Here is a 20,619-nt window from a genome sequence, read left to right as displayed (position 1 = left end):
GCCTAGAGGCTGGTCTCCACCTCCTGGTCCTCCGCAATAGTTACCCATGGTGCTAACCTGCTCATCGAGCCCTTCCTCTGGAACCCCCAGCTGGAGGTGCTGATAGCAGAAGCACCCTGGTTGCAACAGAGGTTGATCCTGGCTGGTATCACCCATATTGGAGACTTCCTGATAGGCAGGAGTGGGTGGATCCTGCTACACTGGCCTGGAACATGCATCTACCCATGACACGTGCAACCTACCATGTGGTCCAGGAGGTAAAATCTGCCCAATGCCCTTGCCTTTGTTGACCAGGTTCTACACGGTGATGGTCCCCACCCCTGCACCATGTCCTCCAGCCCACTGAAGTTTGTCACGGGACTGGCACCTTGCCCGGCTTCACAGTGCTCCCCAATCCACCACCTGAGCAGGCTGGAGGACACCAGACTTGTTCACTTTTCCACCATCCATCACCACCACCTCTGCACACTTGTACCCCACACTGTTCATCATGCTGTCCTCGCATCCCATGCAGACACCAAGTGGTGGGACCTGCTTGGCAAGGGCATGGCTGGGGCACCCCAGTGACTGAGTCTGTACATCACCCTCATCCCACAAGCCACTGGGGACCTCTGCTGGTGGCTCCTCCATGGAGCTGTCACCACAGGTGTGTAAGTGGCAAGCTTCACAGACACCCCGGTCTCTTGTCCCTTCTGAGGACAGAGGGAGACCATGGCACACATGACCCTCAAGTGCACCAGGTTGCAGCCCCTCCACCTCTGGAACCTACTCCTGAGGTTCTTGTTGAATTTCACCCCCATCTTTTTGGTTTTGGTTATCACATCCACAGCCCCACCAAGTCCCGGGACCTCCTGGGTCCACCTCCTCCTGGCCCTGGCCAAGTGGGCACTGTACTTGTCCAGGAAGGTGGCTCTGGCCAGGAAGGTATCCAGAAACTGTAGGGCCACTTTCCTCTCCCTTGTCTGTGCACATTTCCAGGCAGAGCAGCAGTGGGCAGCATCCACGGGCTCCTTGGATGCCTTTGAGGTGGAAGCAGTGGTTTCAGCCCTGGGGGCTCTGCTCATTGTCCCCCTCAGCCATACTTATTTTCATGTTTTGACCCTCTGACCCACACAACATGCCTATCCTGTTCTTTTTCATTAGCTGTCCCATGTATTTTGTAGTAACATTCACCCACAAGTCCCCATAAAATAGGAGCTACTTGTTAGCCAGGTGGGCCTTAGGGCCCATGCTTTTTTGGATGTTACAAATAGACAGGAGCTTCTGAAGCCTAACCACTTGGTATCTGGGGACACTAGCCCCTTGTGTCAGCTAGACTACTGAAGCAGCATCACAAGTTCAAATTTTAAAATGCCCCCAAATCCGCATTCATTCACAATTAGAACAAGAGAGAGAGAGAAAGGGGAATTGATCAGCTGGGCAATGTTTTCTTGCTATATTTACAATGTTATTGAAGTTTGGAAGCCTACCAGTGTCTCTAGCAGCATAATAAAATAAACTCTAAATATCTATGTTTCAATGTTTGCTTTTGGTTTTATTATCACATGGTGGGTGTGTTAAGGGGGAAGAAGTGGAGGTTGCAGAAGCTGGTGGGAGTGGGGTGGAGGGATGTGAGTCAGTGTGTAGGTAAGTGTGGGGGGACTGTGTGTGGGGGTTGCATAGGAGGGGTAGGTCTCCTGCATGACCACTGCATGCCTCAAGAGGTGGTGGGGCACGGTGACACTAGCAGCGGCAGGAGCATGGCAGAAGCAATAAGCGGGGAGCTCCTGCAGACACTGCTGCCGCTGTCAGCAGTGGGGGAAGGTGTGGCGAGCACTGACCGGGGGTCAGCAACCACCTGCAGACACCACCAGCAGTGAAAGCTGTGGCCAGCAATGATCACTGACTGTCTGCAGATGCTGCTGGTGGCAGGGGTGGGGGTGGTGGCAAGCACCCCCCCACAGTGAGGGGGTGCACTGCCACACTCAGGAAGTGCACATGCACTGCGTCCAACCCCTACACATCGCCAATGGTCTCCTGCCCTCCACAGGGTGGAGCCCCCCCCCCCCCCAGCACATGGACTACCCTGCCTACAGGGTCTCAGGCCCCACCAGGGGCTACAGATCACCTCCAGCCCCCCACTGGCCTCCAGCCCCCTGCTCGTTTCCCTGCTAATCTTCAGCTTCCGGAGGGTGGAGATGAGCAGGAAGACAAGCAGGAGGCTGGACAGAATAAAAGAATGAGCAGGAAACTCGTTTCTCCCATCCCCCATTCATTCTCCTGCTTCTCATTTATTCCCCCTGTCCTCCATTCAATCCCCCTCCCCCCCCCACACACACACTTACCAGCAGGAGCAGAGAATGTGCGGGAGGCTGTAGAGAGCAGAGGAAGTCTCCAGCTTATCTCCAGGGGCTTGTCTCCAGCCTCCCACTCTCTCCAGCCCCCTGCTCATTCTCCTGCTCATTTCCAGCCTTGGGAGGCTGGAGACAGCAGGGGAACAAGCAGGGGGCTGGAGACAAGTCCCTGGAAATGAGCTGGAGACATTTCCCTGTTCTCTCCAGACTCCTGCTCCTTCTTTGCTACTGCCAATGAGTGTGGGGGGCAGGGCTGAGAGAGCCAAAGGGGAGTGGGAAGAATGAGTGGGGAGTTGCAGAAGGTCCCCTCCCCACTCCTCCAGCCCCCAATCCCCTACTTCCCTGGCAGAAGCTGGGTCCAGGTCCCTGCAGGTTGCACTGCTACCTGTCCTGTGTGGGCAGTCAGTGTGCTTCAGGACTGGGGAAAGGGCCAACGACAGAGACACTACCAGAGCATCTCTGTGGAGGACTGAGCCTCTGTTGCCAGACCTGTATTTTCCCCCCGGGGTACTGTTTGACCCCTGGATATCCAGGGGTCTATTTTTGCTCCCCCGCTGCAAATTTGCAGTGTAAGAAATGTTTTTTTGTTCCTGCATGTGCCTTCCTGCAGCATCTCAAAGGGGTTTGAGATGCTCCAAGAAGCATGTGCAGGCTCATCTGGATGTGCCCATAGAGTGCAATAGAAAAATGTTAAGCCTAAAAACCTCCGTTTAGGGGCTAAATTAACTTTATACATCTGTGCCAAAAAAAAAACGTAGGGCCTGATCTTACAAAGACACAGACATCCAAGCAACTTTGCAAATATCAATGATTCATTGAATTCAGTGGGATTACATAATGAGATTTTTATGACTAAATCATCGCATGAACAAAGTAACTCTTATGAATAAAAAATCAGGATTATATAATCAGGATTATATTTGGTACCAAATATTTTAAGAAAACAGAATTCTCTAGAATGTCTTACTTATATGCACTCATATCTTTGGAAAAAATAAATTTTAAATTATTTTTTGCTGGTATGAGAAGCAGTGGAGCATACAACCATTCAGGTTCTGTTGTTTATAAGCATAAATTATCCTAATGTAATGTGCTTTGAGCCATGGAGCAGCTCTGAAATCTACATTTCATAACATTATTTTCTAAAGGTTAACATGCACCCTGCTCTTTGGTACTGAGACTGTAAGTCCTGAGTATGATTCAATGTTATTTTATAAGCTAGTAAATACTGACAGTACCTTGCTGAACGAAGGCTCCATACACAATCCAAATGGCACTGTGAAGAGTGGAGGAAGCAGAAGGACTAGACGGTGAAGAATTCTGTGCTTTGACTGCCTGGATTCGGTTCAACACAAATATCAAGACACCAACTATAGGGATGGCAGCAGCAATGCAGGCCCATACCGCAAAATCAAAAGGAGCAAAGAGAGAGAAGATGTTGATTTTCTCTTCAGGCTTCTTGATTAGAATTCCCACAGAATAATCCATGTACCGCTTGCTGAAATCAATAACACTTTCCCGTTCCGGTGTTATGGTGATGGCTGAAATGGCTAGATCAGCTCTCTGTAACAGAAATGCAACCAGTCAGAGTTGCAGAGTGGCTCTGAAGTACACATTATTATGGATTCTGTACACCTGACCATGAGAGTTACAAAATAGCCAATAGCTTATGTACATAATTTGTTCTTTCTCTAATCTGATTATAAATTGAAATTTAGATGAATATCTATGTTCCTACAACCTTAATCTTTCCTTCTCAGATGCTCTCTTTCCCATTCCTAGCTACTTATCAAGAGCACCATGAAAGCAGTTTCAACATACTCTAAGCATTGTAACACTTTGGATTTTTTTGTGTATTGGATTGCTTTTTGTGTATTATATATTGAGTCTTTACTGTTACCCATATGTAATATTTGAGTTTCTCATACACATAAAAAATTGCACAAAGCAATAATATATATTAGGAAACTATGACTTAAAACCTTAAAAACTGGAACAAGGTCTCAGATCAGGTCCTGAAATACTTTTGAACTCATTATTTAAATAGAATTCATGTTGAAAGTGGCTTTTTCATAGTTTCATAGTGCTTAGGGACAGAAGGGACCTAAACAGATCATAAAGTCTGACCCCCTGCCCTGGGCAGAAATGAGTGCGGGGTCATAACACCCCAGCCAAATATCTGTCCAGCCTACTCTTGAAGACCCCCAAGGTCAGAGAGAACAACACCTCCCTTGGGAGTCCATTCCAGAGCCTGGCAGCCCTAACTGTAATGTAATGTCTCCTGATGTCCAGCCTGAACCTTCTCTCTAACAATTTGTGGCCATTATTCCTCGTAACCCCCAGTGGGGCCTGGGGGAACAGAGCCTCACCCAATTTCTCCTGGTCCACCCTGGTGAGTTTGTAAACAGCCACCAGATCCCCTCTCAGCCATCTTCTGTGAAGACTGAATAGATTCAGGCCCTTTAGCCTCTCTTCTTAGCGCCTGACCTGCTGCCCCTTAACCATGTGAGTGGGCCTCCTCTGGAACCTCTCAATGCTAGCCACATCCCTCTTGACATGCAGCACCCAGAACTGGATGCAGTACTCCAACTGTGGCCTGACCAATGCCTCAGAGGGGAAGGATCACCTCCCTGGACCTGCTTGTGATGCATCTGTAGATGTATGATAAGGTGCGGGTAGCCTTACTGACTGCTTCCTCGCATTGGCGGTTCATATTCATCCTAGAGTCAACAGCGACTCCAAGATCCTTTCTGCCACTGTGTTGACAAGAAGGGTGTTCCCCAGCCTATAGGTATGATGCTGGTTCCTTCTCCCTAGATGCAGTACTTTGTACTTGTCTGCATTAAATTCCACCCTATTCTCATCCACCCACCTATGTAACCTGTCTAGATCTAGCTGGATTCTGTCCCTCCCCTCCAGTGTGCCCACCGCGCCCCACACCTTGGTGTTGTCAGCGAATTTGGACAGCATGCTTTCCACACCCACATCCAGATTGCTGATAAAGATGTTTAACAGCACAGGCCCCAGGGCCGAGCCCTGGGGGACTCCACTGCCCACATCCTTTCAGGTAAAAAATGGCCTGTCCACCAACAACTCTCTGGGTGCAGCCATCTAGCCAATTGCCACCCATCTGACTGTGTAGACATCAATGCTGCAGTCACCTAATTTTTTTAAGAGAATTTGGTGGGAAACAGTGTCAAAGGCCTTCTTAAAATCCAGGAAAATGACATCCCCTCAATGCCTTCATCCAGGGACTTTGATCATAAAAGGAAACCAGGTTAGTTAGGCAGGATCTGCCCTAGATGAACCCATGTTGGTTGCCCCAGAGCATTACCTCCCCTGCTGGGCCCTTGTAGATGTGCTCCTAGATAATTTTCTCAAAATTAATTTTAAAAATTACTGTTTGTAAACAAATAGAAAATAAAAATTATAACTATTATCAGTAATTGTCCTTTTATTTTTATAATAAAATTCCTAAAGGTATTGTAGAGATACAATTAGCAACTGTTATTGAATTTCATTCAAACAGTCAACCAGTTTGAATGAAGCTGGTTTGAACAAAATAAGAAGCAACTGAAGCCAGTCCTTCAAACCCACAAAGAATAAAAGCAGCTTTCTTTTACATCATAAAAAAGCACACTCATGCTTGCATTTATGCTCTCTCTGCATGGTTCCTGTTTCTGAACATCTTTGAAAAAGGAATGGGGGCAGTGCTGGGGCAAAGTCCATTGACATGAGTGGTGAGACCAGTAACAGAACACTACATAATAGCTCACAGAAAAGCAAACTTCAAGAGAACTCCAACCACATTTTCAAATAATGAAATTCAGAAAAGCAGGCATAAATTTTGAGAACTTCTGCATAGTTATCTAATATTAAAGAGTTGAGAATGTTGTGATACTGTGTGTGTGAACGTGTCTATGTGCACTGATAATTTACAACTGTGCTGATCTTTTGTTTTGCTCTAATTTTCATTTCAAACATCCTCTCCCCACTAATAACAGATAATGAGAAACCTATTACTTTTAATAAAGAATGCATGACAGGAGAGCAACCTCTTTTGCAAAGGGCAACACCATTGGATATTATTTCCTTTGATTCACCTTGTGCTACTTTGATAATGCTTGTCCCATGTTAGAAGGTAAAAACATCAACAAAACACTTTCCAATTTAAGCTCTCCTGAGGATTTGCACCAGCTACTCAGTTAATTTACTGCTGTTCAATTAACATATTCCAGATTTGCAATATGACTAAGAAAAATAATATGGTCGTCTTATTGTTATGACACTAAATCATCTTGAGACTAGTTTTCCTTTCTCCTTCAAGCCATTTCTCTACAATGCATCATTATTTATAACGTCTTTCTTTGTGGTCATACAATTGATCTTTATAAAATGGTACTGTTATAAAGAAAGCGAAGTCTAATAGAAACCATGTTGCAGAAACTTCTTAGTTAGTTACACCGGTATAGCAGAAAATATTTTATTTAGAATGGAAGTGGTATATACATTTTGATATCTAATTTCCATATAAGAACATACATTCCATTCTTACACATGAAAAACTTACCCTTACATGTTGAGAACATGCTGTCGTAAAAAGAATAATGCATTTTATACAATAGCCCTTATTTTAAAAGACAGGACTAAAAGCACAGAGTTTAGATATAGATGTAACAACCCAAGAAAGAGGTGACCCGGTCATTAGAAATTTAGTTCCAATTCACAACTTGTATTTTGCAAGGAGGACTTCAACAACCTTTTTAAAAAACAAACAAACAAATAAATAAATAAAAAAGTAAGTCCCTTTTTTTATTCCCAGAGACCTCTGATTCTTATGTTGCTGCTACTCTATGTACCTTATTGATGAGTTCTCCAATCATGCCATTCCAAGAGCTGTTTGGCAGCTGTTGTCCATATTTGCCATCAGGAGCTTGATAAATCTCATACTTGAAGCCCAGATTCTTGGCGAGGGCATCCAAGACATCAATGGAAAATCCTTTATAACGCTTTGGTTGCCCCAGTATATTCTCTGCTACCATCACAAAAGGCTCTTCCTGAGAAGAAAACAACGCCTTTAAAAAATGCTTAACAAAATGGATCTAAACTGATCTAACGTTCACCAGCAAAGTGTTTCTGCTGTAACAATACTAATACTCAAGATTCAGAGCTTGTTTCTTTAGAAAGCAATTGAATATTTATTCAAAGTATGCACCAAAATAATAACTAGAACCCCCTTTTATTATTTTTATTTTATTGCTTTATAATTATGACTAGTTTTATGGAGGCTGGTGCCTTAAATGCTTTTTCTTTTTGACTGAACAAAACACGCTTCGGGAACTATGGGAAAGAGAATCCTGTGGTGTGGGGATGTTTTAGTCTGATGCAAACTGTGTGTTCTTTGGCCAAAGGCATGGCAACCCTGCTGCTTTTAGAGCCATTGTTAGCCATAACAGCAAAGTAGGGTTGATGTCCTCTATGGATGGAGCTTCTCACCTCCTCTGTGGAGGGAAGAAGATATGACCAAAGCCATTACCAGCCAGAGGGAATAAAGATAAGAACATATGGAAAGTTGCCCTCAAGATCTAATAAACTTTCCCATGTCTCTCTAATGCACTTTGATATAGGAGAAGAAATACATAGGCCATAACTTAAGAAACTTACATCCTTTAAACTCTACACTATAGGATCCTTCAGCCAACAGATAAATAATTGCCATGGGCAAAAGTTTCAGTTAGGAAGAAAAACTATCACTATGTGGTCACCCTGTTGAGCACATTAAGTAGGCATAAGGTAAGCATTCCCTTAGCAGGTATGTTTTAGTAGCTTAGCAGTGTTACAATTAAATGAAACAAGCCATTTCCTTCTGGAAATATATTCAAACCAGATTTGCTCCTAATTTAGCATTTAGCTAATTGGAACCCTTAGAATCATAGGAAAGTAGGGTTGGAAGATGCCTCATGAGGTCATCTAGTGAAGCCCTCTGCTCATGGGTAGTCCCTGATTAAACCATCCCAGCCAAGTGCCCATCCAACCAGCTCTTGCAAACTTCCAAGGATGGAGATTCCAGTTTCTCCAAGTAGCCTGTTCTAATACTTAACCACCCTCAGAGTCAACTAGGTTCTCCTAATCTCCAAACTAAATTTCCCCTGTTGCAGGTTGAGGCCATTGCTCCTAGTCCTGTCCTCTATAGCCACAGAGAAAAGCCCATCTACATCCTTTCTGTAACTGTCCCCCAGGTATTTGAAGACTTATCAAAACCCTCCTTGGTCTTCTCTTCTCCTCTTGCTCTTTCAGCCTCCCCCCCCCCCCCCGACAAGTTTCACTTCCCAGGCCCCTAATCATTTTTATTACTCTGTGATGGACTCTTTCCAAGCTGTCCATATCCTTCTGAAAGTGTGGGGCCCAAAACTTAATACAGTACTCCATGCAAGGCCTTACCAGTGCTGAATAAAATGGAAAAATCAGTTCCCTTGATTTACAAGTGATGCTCCTACTAATGCAACCCAGTATGCTGTTGGCTTTTTTTGCAACAAGAGCACACAGCTGGCTCATATTCATCTTACGGTCCTCTGTAACCTCCAGGTCCTTCTTTGAAGTACTGCAAACTAGTCAAGTCATTCCCCAGTCTGCATTTGTGCATGCAATTATTCCATCCCAAGTGCAGGACTTCACACTTATCCTTGTTGAGTCTCATCTGACTGATTGTGGACCTTTTCTCTAGCCTTTCTAGATGATTCTGGATTCTAGCCCTACCCTCCAAAGTATCTGCAACTCTACCCAACTTGGTTTCATTTGCAAATTTGCTAAGTGCAGACATGGTTCTTTGGGTGAATCCAATATCATTTATTAGACCAACTAAAATAGTTTGAAAATTCTTCTTTGCAAGCTTTCAGGTACAAACACCCTTCATTAGGCTGAGGAAGCATCTGCAGTTGGTCAGATGCTTCCTCAGCCTGATGAAGGGTGTTTGTACCTGAAAGTTTGCAAAGAAGAATTTTTCCAACTATTTTAGTTGGTCTAATAAAAGATATCGGATTTACCTTAAAAACCTTGTCTGCCTATGTCCTTAGACCAACACAGCTACAACCTGAAATTTAGTAAGTGTGCACTCATCTGTACCATCTAAGTAGCTTATAGAGAGTGGGCCCCCGTCAACACATATGGACTTTTCCAGGGAAGCCCAGACACCCTTCTAAAACACATGATTTAGCTTAACAGAAAGTTATGGCCTTAATGGAAGACTCATTTAATGAAATGCTATGACCTCTGCTGTACAGAAGTTGGAATTGATCATCAAACTGGTCCTTTTTGGACTTAAAAACCTATGAGTCTTTGGTGTAGGGCCTCAGCCTGGTTTTCTGCACAAGATAATTTTTATCCTAAAAAGACTATTCAAAATAAGCACTATATCTCAATGCCCATTACTCTAAATCACAGCTGTCCAAGTGGCAGCCTGTAAGCTGCATCCGGTCTAAGGGGAGTTAACATGTTGACTGTGGCTCCCACCTGGCTACACTCCCCACATTGTTTCTGTGGCTATGGCTGATATGGTCTCTGTACATGGGAAGAGTCATGCTATTCATGCACCAGGCATCCGTGGGAGTCCACACAGCATGGAGCTTTCATAGCATGTGGTCCAGGACCTATGAACAGTGCAGCCTACAGCCCCCAACCACACAAGATGGACACAGCCCTGCTTTAATTCAAAGACTGTCTATAAATTGATAACAGCAAAATAAAAGGGCACTGTGCATCTTTCTTGTTTATGCAACTGGTCAGACTAAGTAGATGATGTGGATTTAAAAGAGGTAAGGGGAAACATTGAGGGAATGTTCTGTCACATCATTTTTCTTTTGAATATTTTGTTCCTGAACTCAAATAGAATCATACCAAGACAGTCACCACTTTCAGTGTCAATCCTTGTAAATCAGTGCCCAGACGCCGCTCTTGTAGGCTGCCATTTAGTCCTTTTTCAGAGTCCCATGTTGCCAACTAGAACAGAAATAACACAGCGGATATGGAATGAATAATAGGTGCAAGCATTTCTAAGTTACATAAAACACTTATGTGATGTTTTATAGTTGAATATGCAGAAGGATAGCGGGGAGAAAATGAGATATTTTACTCCTCAATAGTGTTGTAATAACAAGTAAAGAGATCAATAAATGGACATTTTCACTGAATGTTTCTTCTTCAGTACTTGTCACAATTAACCTGCTTTATCTATAATACTTGCCATATGAGTTCATTTAAATCACTTGATCTAACTTTTCTTTTTGGCATAATCCTCAAAATTATCTATGTTCCCACCACCCCACCTCTCCTTCGTTGATCCCATCTCCCCCATTTCTTGCTGCTTATCAAAAACAGATTTCTTATTCAGCTGCACAACCCTGCAGCTCAAAGATGATGATAATCTTGTGGTTCATAGTTGAGTGAAAAACCTTGACATTGTTATTATCATGTGTAATGCACTCTCCTTCTATCTGCATGGGTAAGATTCTTAGATTTTTTTGCAATCTTGTTTAAAGAGCTATTTTCTTTCCTTGTCCTATTCCTCCTCTTCTGTCTCCAAAAAAACCTATCAAATCCTTTTCTTTTGAGCAACAAGGCCACTGAAGATCAAACATCCCATAATTCCTGAAACATACGGTTTGATGCACCCTGCTTAAACTCAGCCCTGCAATACTCACTGTCTCTAAATATATTATTTTTCAGGTAAATATACTGCATTAAACTGAACAGCATTGAGTTTTCTGACAGAAGGTTTAATGCAGAAGTCATTCTCCAAAGGGCTATTAGTTCTTCATAATAAATATGCTCCCCAAAGTCAGTAGCTCCTTTTCACTTAAAATAGAAAATCAAGAAATCATTTATTCTTAGTGGGTAATAAATGATACAGAGGTCCAAATCACTTACATCTGTTGTCAGTTCTTCCTCTTGAAGTTTAATAATATGCTGTGGTATACAAAATTATAATTGATCTTATAATTAAAAATTAAATGGTCCTTAAAATTATAAATGGTCCAAAGACCTATGAGATGTGATTTCTTCCTACTCAAAGTTAATCCTTAGCATGGAGAGATCCAGGATGTGGTGTGGGGAGTGGTGCAGAAGCAGTCACCCACACTGCAATGGTGGCAGGACCCCCCACTTCCAGTCTCCAGTCCCCTAAACTGGTAGGAACACCCACTGCAGCAGCCTGTGGGGACTTTTTTATGTCCTCAAAGCACGTAAGAGTCCCTACCTTCCCCTCCATGCTCAGAGGCACTTCTCCTCCCCTCCCCTCCCCTTTCACCCTTCCCTTCCTATTGCTATTGCTTTCTCCACTGCCCCAGGGGCATGGAAGCTTCAAAACCACTCCTGCCCATTCCAGCTGAGGTATGTGTGGGCTGGGAACAGCAACAGCTGCAGCTAGGCTGACCACCCATCCACTTGTAGGCTGGCAGAGTTCCAGCCTGCAAGGGGCTGCTGGGAGAAGGATGCGGGGGGCACCACATGCATGTGTGCACCTGCATAGATGAATATGGTGGGCAATACAGCCAGGCAGTATGGAGAACAGTTTCCTGCAGGTAAGTCTTTTGGGGAGGGGAAAGATTGAGACCTCCACAGTGAGGGGAAGAGTAAGGCAAGGGATGAGGGCATTGCTCAGCAAGGGCAGTGCATAAGGCCTGGGGTGAGGGGAAGCTCCCTATCATTGCATGCACCCCATGAGGGAATATGAGGTGTATGTGGCCCCCAGATTTGTGCACAGGGTGGGGTTGGATGTGGGCTGCCTGAAGGGAGCTGGGGCTTCTTGACCTGTTGCCTTGCTCCCAGGAGCCTCTTGCTGACTGCACTGCCATGGCAAGGCACCTCCTGGCTTCCTGGCAACAGTTGGGGGGAGGAGGCATGGCAGCATGGAGTTATACTCCCTGCTGCTGCTGGGCAGGCAGGAGACATGCAGCTAGTGCAGGGGTCCTGGAGGAAAGGCAGCAGGACAGGTAGCCCTGAGTCCATAGTAGGCAGCCCGTATCCACTCCTGCTCCAATACACTCTGCTCCAGCTGTGCAGCTGGTGTAGACGGGGAGGAGATGAAAAGGTGGGACACATGTCCTCCTCCCTATTTTGAAAAGGTGGTCACCCTCGCTGTAGCAGGAAGATGGGAAGGGGAGTGGTTCCCCCACCCTGCCTGGTCTCCCAGGCATAGGGAAGGGGAACCCCCCTGCCCATCATCTCTCTTGCTTTCACTGTTTCCAGTTGAGCTAAAGGTCTCCACCCAAAGACCTGCTTTAAAGCTTTATTCCACCCCAGACCAAGGGAAAGCAGAAGCATCAGGAGGGGGAGGGTGGAGAAGGGATGGAAAGGGGACATGCTTGAGCAATAAGGGGAAGTAAGGGGGTTCTTTTGTGCTTTAGAGACTTTAAAAATGTCTTCAGAGGCTCCCAGGCTGGATCCAATCTGAAAGGGGGGTTGCAGCCCCTCAGGATCCACCCCTGATCCTTAGGATAAGTAGCCAAAATCTTCCTGAGAAAGAACATAATATGGTGATAATGTCACTGGTTAAACTTTAATTTAACAGTGGCAATACACAACCCAAGAACAATAACAAGAACAAATTTATACTTTTATTTGCTCAGCAATAGGCTGATGATTAGAAGTTAAACAAGGGAATATTCAACTGTAATAGTAATCACATAGCTCCATGTCAGGTGAATGTTTTGTTTGTCATACTGTTGTAAATGGACAGTTTAGTTAGTGTGGGTATCAGAAGAAGGTTCATGTCCTCTGAAAATGGGAATAGTGTAAGACAGGTGACACTTGATGTACTTTAAGAATTCGAAGTGCTGAAGGCTGCATAGGCATGAGTACTATTTGCCTTCCTAATGACATTCCCAAAATCCACAGTAAGCCAAATTTGAAGCTTCTCAACCTGTGATATAATTTTGGAAATGCTGCCTTGGGATATGCTATCACTTGCAGTAACCCCCCTGAGCAAAGAAAGCTAGTTAGTGAAATTTAGAAGAAAATCTAGCTTTTCCAGTTAAAGTAACATATTTGTTCATAAAAGATGTCAATATTTTACTCATTTTTGTTAACATTCCATGAAAAAAATCAGATTCTCATCTTCCATCAATTGGCATATCTCAGTTTATTTAAAGGAAGTTAGGTGACTTTGCATTAGTTAAAGATATGGCTGCAGATTTTTTAGAAAAGGATAGCGAAGCATACTTTCTTTTCACCCCTTTTAATTATTAAATTAAGAATTCCTTGCCCCACCTATATAAGGATTTTTTTCATGAGGCTATACCTTTTGAATATGGCAACCTATTTCAATTTTAAATATATTCCATGCCATACCTGTTATGCTCAGAACTTTCAAATAGGACCAGGTGATATACCATACAAATATAAATCTATGTTTTCTCTTTGGTTTAAAAACAGGAGCACTGGCAGAGAGGGCTTTGGTTCCTCATATATGAGACAGATAAGGTTGAGGAGCAGGGGACTATATCAACACCATTTTTGTGGTTTCCTTTATATCACTTCTGCCTGCAACTGCACAATTTTGTATGCAGAAGTAAATTTTCCAGTCTATAAAAAGTAAATGATGCAGATGAGGTTGATAAATGGAACATGAGGAAAACCTTTCACCAAAAGGGATTTTTACTCTGAATTTTTGTGCATCAGACCATCTCATTTTTCAAAAGTGTGTCAATTTTGGCTTCCATTTGTTCTTGTGGACAGAATTTTTTTTTTTTTTTTTTTATAGGATTGATGAATTTACAGATACAAACACCAATTCTTGACAGCTGACCTGTCAAGATTCAGTGCCTGAAAAACTAATTTCCAGCACTGTTAAACAAAACAAGTGCTGCTTCTGTTTGATAAGACTGTTACAGCTTTCACTCTTCGTGGAAATGTATTATGTTCCTACCAGCTACGTGAAGGCAAAGGTTACAGCACAATCATCCATTGATAGGAAATATATAGCTTCTAAATCTGATTATGACAAACAACTACTTGCAAGACCAGCCACTTATAGAATAAATTTTATAAACCACTGGTCTCTATAAAATATACTTGCTGAAGCAACCCAGAGTATTTTTGATTCTCCAGTTACTGAATTGTGGGGTTTAGGCTTCCTGCAAGCACATTCAAGTAAGCTTTTCACTTTAAACTTTGTAGCTAGGCTCTCTTTCTTCTTATAATTCTTTGCATAAAAAGGTCAAACAACAGTAAAGCCTAAACTAGGAAAACAACTATAATTCTTGATGAAATACTACTTTCTTTGAAAATTCTGGCTGACCATCTTTGACCTGAACAGCAGAAAAAAGTTGAGAGAAACTAAGAACTGTAACATGATTCAGAGCCCATAAACACAACCCATAGTCATAAATGTACATTTCACCATACTATAGTAAAACAACTACTATTTGTCTACTAATCTGGTAATGCCACATCGCAAAAGGTGTCATTGTATGAGGTGTTGGAAGCATCTTGCCCACATTTTCTGACGGGGAAGTGAAATAAATATGAAGCACTCAATGTGTTTTGGGCTCCCATCAGTAAGTCAGACCCTATCAGCTACCAATGGGAGTTCAAGTCATAAAAGTCAGTCAGGATTGGTCCCTTACTTACATAATTAGCCCAGCTACATCAGTGTATCTGATCATGATTTCACACCGTAAAGTATCTAGAATAACTACACAGATATCAATGTAGAATTGATGAGAATAAGAACAGAACCTGATAAACTGAGACAGTTGTTAAAAATATAATCTTTTAATACAAACAAGCTACACAGAGATATACAAGTATTGCTACCCTGTTTTCACCTGAGCAGTTAGTCCACATTTCAGGAGAAAGTAAAATGATAAAATCAGTTATATTTGTAGTACAGGCTTTTTATTTATAAAGAGTGTATAAATCCTGTTTTCTTGCCCATAGCTCCGTGCCTCCGAGTCTTAAGTTATACCAAAAACTCCAGAAATCTCTTGGGAGCATTTCTGCATCTTTGGAGAAAGCCAGCTTCATTGTGGTCCCCAGGCTAAGACTGCCAATTCCTGAGGCATGCAGGATCAGGCCCCTGATACCCTGGTGTGTCTGCCTGGGGCAACTGAAGAGTATTGACAGTTCTGTCCTGATCATGCCCTTCTGTCTTAAAGCAAATATATAATTAGCTGCAAAATAGGGGCAAAAAAAGCATGCCACCTATGTTGCAGCCACACATTTTGGGCATTTGAGGCATGACAAGGGGCATGGAGATCTGTCTGCTTAGCCTTTGTGTCACTATGAATAATTTTTATGGTGGCACAAAGTTGATGTCTTTGTACACCCTATGCCTGTTCCTGTGGTGTTTCCTGCTTCTCCCTCACATGCACATATTGTTACTAAAACAATAACCAGCAAATACAGCCTGTCCTTTTGCAAACAGTTTAAATTCCTGAACAGCACTACATGTGCTATTGTTGTAGGCATTCCATGAATCCAGGAGTCTCCTGGATTGCCATTACAATTATATCTTGTCTGAAGTGGTGACACATCTGTTGGTGGTTTCTATTCTTTCAGCTGCCTGATTCCAGAAAGGTGTGTAATGGTTCATTACAACTACTTTAAATGAAGGGCAGTACTTACAGCCCTTGATTTCTACATAACAGCACGGTAAGTGTAACACTATAGGTGTCTATAGTAACAAGAGTTGGATAGGAAACTGGTTTTGTGTCCTCTGAAAACTATTGATATTTTAAAATATTTCCCATTGTATACTGGCATGTGACAGAGACCTTACAAGCTTTTTCACAAAAAAGCATGAGAGAATCTCAACCAGGAATAGCCAACACCCTGATAGTTAGAGCAAGCACTGAGAAACCTGTGTTCAAGATCCTGGTTAGAGTTACATAGAGTACAGGGACTTGAGCCTTGCACATTAGATTCAGGTTCTCTCCTCATCTCCTTCAGTTTCTTCTTATGAAGCTACTTTGAATAAATAATCAAATAGTCAGTAGAGTGGGTATTTGATTTTAGTTCTCTCACCTCTCAAGTTACTGCCATAACAGCAGGTTACAATCAATCTCTTTCCAGTCCAATATACAGGAAGGAAAATTGGCCAGTTCTCATCTAATAAAGACAGCTGGGAAATTGGTATTAGCATAAAAAGTGAATATTTATGCTCCTAAACTAATGACTGGCTGATAAGATTAAGAATATTTTTTGTTCATCTTATCTGATTCCACAAAATGGTTTCTTGTGTCTTCCTTCAAAGTGTCTGGTCTCTCATAGTCATCCCACTGAGCTAATCCTACATGCTATTCCTATGTTGCAATGTAATCCTACCTGCTTACAATATATTGTTATAGGGGAGTTACTTTTAGATATTTATTAGATATTGATTTTATTCTATAAAATCATTGAAGTGGGGATGAGCAGATTCCAGTTTAACCCATGCTACAGCCTGGATTGTGGGGAGCCAGTCAGGGAGAAGTGGCAGCAGTGCAAACACAGCTTGTAGCTGTCCACCTCTGGTGCAGCTCCCCACTGGCTGGAAGCTGCACACATGCTACAGCCGTGGAGCAAGCAGCTGGGGAGAACCAGTGGCAGTAGTGGGAACATAGTTCCAAGATGTCAGGCCCCAGAACCCCTCCCATCTGGCTGGAAGCTGTTCTCCTGCCCCAGGCAGGGAATTGGGGGATAAAAAGGTGGTAGCAGCCCCCATCTGCCTGGCCCTGGTTACAGGAAAAGCCCTTTCACTGCTGATACACCAAAGCCACCTGAAAAACGCTGGACTGGAACTGAATTGTTCCGACCCATGGCTTGAAACAGTTGCCAGTAGGCCTGTGCAAAGTGGCAATTATCTGCATCAGATTCCGCTGATTCGGAGGACAGTGATTTGATTCGGAGATTTGAATCATTGTCCTGATTTGATTTGGCCAAATCAGATCCAAAAGATTTGGCGCTGTTTCAGAGATTCGGCCATAGACTAAACAAGCAGCTGACACAGCTACCTCCAGTTGGTAAGCCTGTTGGGGTTGGAGGAGGCAGAAAGAAAGGGGCGTGGAAAAGGGAGGGATTGGGGCTGGGACAAGCTGCCCAACCAGGGCGGGGGGCACGTTACTTGGGAAGGTGGGGGCCGGATGTGGGCATGGCAGTGCCTGAAGTTGGGGCTCTGCCCTGCTGCCACTTGCCCAGCTGGGGCAGGGGAGGGGCGGGATGTGGGTGCAGCTCACTCTGGGTGGAAGGGAGCAAGCAGCAGCAGGGCATAGTCCCCACTCCCAGCACTGCTGCGCCCACATCCTGTGGCTACCCATGCTGGCTGGCAAGTGGTGGCAGGGCATAGCTCCTACTCCCAGTGCTGCTGTACTCGCATCAGCACTGGGAGTGGGGGCTCTGCCCTGCTGCCGCTTGCCAGCTGGCTCAGGGGGACACAGGATGCAGGTGCAGCAGCACTGGGAGTGAGGGCTACACCCTGCTGCTGCTTGCTCCCTTCTGCCTGGAGCAAGCTGCGCCTGCATTGCACCCCCCGCGCCCCCACACTGGCAGGGCAAGTAGCAGCAGGGCATAGGCTCCGCTCCCAGTGCTGCCACACCCACATCAGTGCTGGGAGCAGTGACTATGCATTGTTGCCACTTGCCAGCTGGCGCAGGGAGATGCAGGATGCAAGCAGGGCAGTGCTGGGAGTGGGGACTCTGTGATGACACCACTTGCCAGCCAGCATGGGGAGGGGTGTGGGATGCAGGCACAGCAGCACTGGGAGCAGGGACTCTGCTCTGCTGCTGCTTGCCAGCCAGCATGGTTTGACACAGGATGCAGGTGTGGCAGCACTGGGAGCAGGGGCTATGCCCTGCTGCTGCTTGCCCACTTCCACATGGAGAAAGCCATGCCTGCATCCTGTCCTTCCACCCCCCTGGCTGGGCAAGCAGCAGCAGGGCAGAACCCTTGCACTGAGCGCTGCTGCGCTCACATCTCGTGCCCCACCCCCTGCCCGAGTAACGTGCCCCCCACCCCAGCTGGGCAGCTTGTCCCAGCCTCAGCCGGAATCCCTCCCTCCCACACGCCCCTTCCCTCCCCTAACCCCAACAGACTTATTTTCTCTAAACAGTCTATGGCCAAATCACGGAATCTTTTCCAAATTGATTCAGATACTTCAAATCAATTTGGAGCTTTTAGTTTGATTCGAATTTGGAGATTCGGTCCCCTCTGAATCAAATTGGCTACCAAAGCTTCACACAACCCTAGTTGCCAGCCCCTGGAATACAATATCTTCACAAAATTCCAGTGGAAATCTGTGTTATATACTTAATCTTTTAGTATTTACCTCCATTTTTTACTTTGGAAAATATTCCTCCCTTTCTGTTCTTTCTCCCTGTGGAACTGAACATGCAATACCTTAGGCGAGAGTAGGGTATTTTTTCCCCAACTTAGAAAATAACATAAAGGAAAGACAAATTGTTCTTTATGAAATGGATAATTAGCTCTACCAAAAATGCATTAAACATAGACAATATTATTAAAAAAGCATAAATGTTCAGCTACATAATGATGTACATTCAATGATTTTAATTTACAAGGAAATCTATTTAAAAGCCACTTTCAAACCTCTCTCTCTCCCTCTGTTTTTTTTATATACATACAGCAAATTTTGTAAGGCAAATGCCAGCAGCCTACATTCAGCTAATTAGTGTGGAATGTACAAACATAGAAAATAAATAGTTAATGTTACAATGTCATAGTTCTAGAACATTATACCAGATAATTAAGTATTTGCTGTGTTGATAACAATATGCCTTGCCAGCTCTTTATTATTCTTCCTAAAAGGTACTGGCAAGCTTGATAGATGAAGATATTTACCTTCCCCCCTGCCCCCCTTTGCTAAGTGTGATGACTGCAGGACTTGTTGTCACTGTCCTGAGCTCATTTCCCTACAGGCGGTGACAGGGTGGACCCCGACTTCAGATCACCTAGTTTGCCAGGAGGCTGGTCTTATGTTTCTCTCTTGCCATGACTTTTATATTATATTGCTAGGAGGCAATGCCCAAAGTGATCCTACCAGGTCTCAATCCCCGTTTTCTTCTGTGGGGCTCCAACCTTCCCTTTACCCCTAGCCTCTCCAGATGGCATTCATAGTCCTCTGCAGCTAGATCTTGATGCTGCCTGTTTGTTTACTGTTCTGCCTTCAGCCACCAGGTTAATCGATAGCTTTAGTAAGGCACACACCCTTCCAAGAGCTGGCCTTGGCCTGTAATCAAATATCCAAAAGAAAGCAAAACCTGGCTGCTCTCAGTCTCTTTGTTGGACTCAGTCCATGTACCCTTCACCTGGAGTCAGGCTCTCATGTCCAAATAACAAACAGAAAAAAAAAATCAACCCAGTTAATCCAGTCACTGCTCAGCACAGGCCTGCCCCAGTTTACTCATGAGCATTCACAGTCCCAATGGGATCTCTCCCACATGCAGTGAGGATCTAACCTGAAAACAGAAATTCTTCTGGTCTTTCTCCCAGATCCTGAGCCATCACACTGCTCCAAGGATCATGAGAAGCCTTATGCGGGCAGACCTCTGCCTGTCTCCTTCTCTGGGTCACACCTGCAGCGTTTCTCAGGGTTCGCAACACTTGCCTGTCAAGACGCTCAGCCACGCCTCTCTGCAGCTTGCAGGGAATCAACCCCTTCTGACCTTTTCTGGGGCCAGAGATAACTCTGAGTAGCCTCCCTCCTCCAATCCAGAGAGAGATGATGCTCCAGAAGTATGGTGATTGCTTCTTTTCCCTTCCAGTCTCCAGCTGCAGCCCCGCCAGCCATCTATGTTGTAAGTGTTACTTACTTCCAGTTTGCCTATCTGTCACTGCCGGCTGCTTTTCTTCTCCTGACCTCCCCTGCCCAGCATGCAAGGCACCTCAGGGTTTTTGTTTCCTCTCTCTCACTCCTTCACACTAAGTCTTTGTCTTTCATGTTCTATTTTCTCTAAAACACAGTTAATGCTATTTTCTAGCCTCTAGATATATTCCAGAAGTCTTGATCTTAGAAGCCACTCTTCAATAACAAAACAGTGCATACAATTTGCTTATGGGGATAGAGAGATATTCACATATGGGGTGTAATTTACTTTGGGTTTTGTGACAGGCTCATGCCCACCATATGGGCCAATGGGTGTGCCCTGCCTCCTATGGCAGCGTTGCATCTAAGCCTAGTTGCCCACCATGATTTGTTATTCACTGGTATACCTCTGGAGGTGGTGTTCGGTGGTTCCTTTAGGGGTCCAGGGGTGACTATTGGCATGTCTTCCATGGGGCTCCACCACCCCTACAC

General features: G+C 44.4%; 1 protein-coding gene across 2 annotated transcripts in view; it reads right to left on the bottom strand.

The window, feature by feature from the left end:
* GRID1 (glutamate ionotropic receptor delta type subunit 1) overlaps positions 1-20,619 on the bottom strand; it is a 1,166,358-nt gene that overhangs the window by 104,707 nt on the left and 1,041,032 nt on the right. For both annotated transcript variants that reach the window (XM_006277864.4, XM_019497194.2), the window contains 3 exons: positions 10,227-10,328; positions 7,193-7,390; positions 3,572-3,896 (listed from right to left, as the gene is read on the bottom strand). In XM_006277864.4, coding sequence (XP_006277926.1) covers positions 3,572-3,896; positions 7,193-7,390; positions 10,227-10,328 — 625 coding nt within the window. The remainder of the gene's footprint in view (positions 1-3,571; positions 3,897-7,192; positions 7,391-10,226; positions 10,329-20,619) is intronic.

This window comes from Alligator mississippiensis, chromosome 6 (genome assembly GCF_030867095.1).
Source record: "Alligator mississippiensis isolate rAllMis1 chromosome 6, rAllMis1, whole genome shotgun sequence".
NCBI lineage: Eukaryota > Metazoa > Chordata > Crocodylia > Alligatoridae > Alligator > Alligator mississippiensis.
Note: the sequence above shows the minus strand (reverse complement) of the source record. Positions and strands in the feature narration are given on the sequence as shown.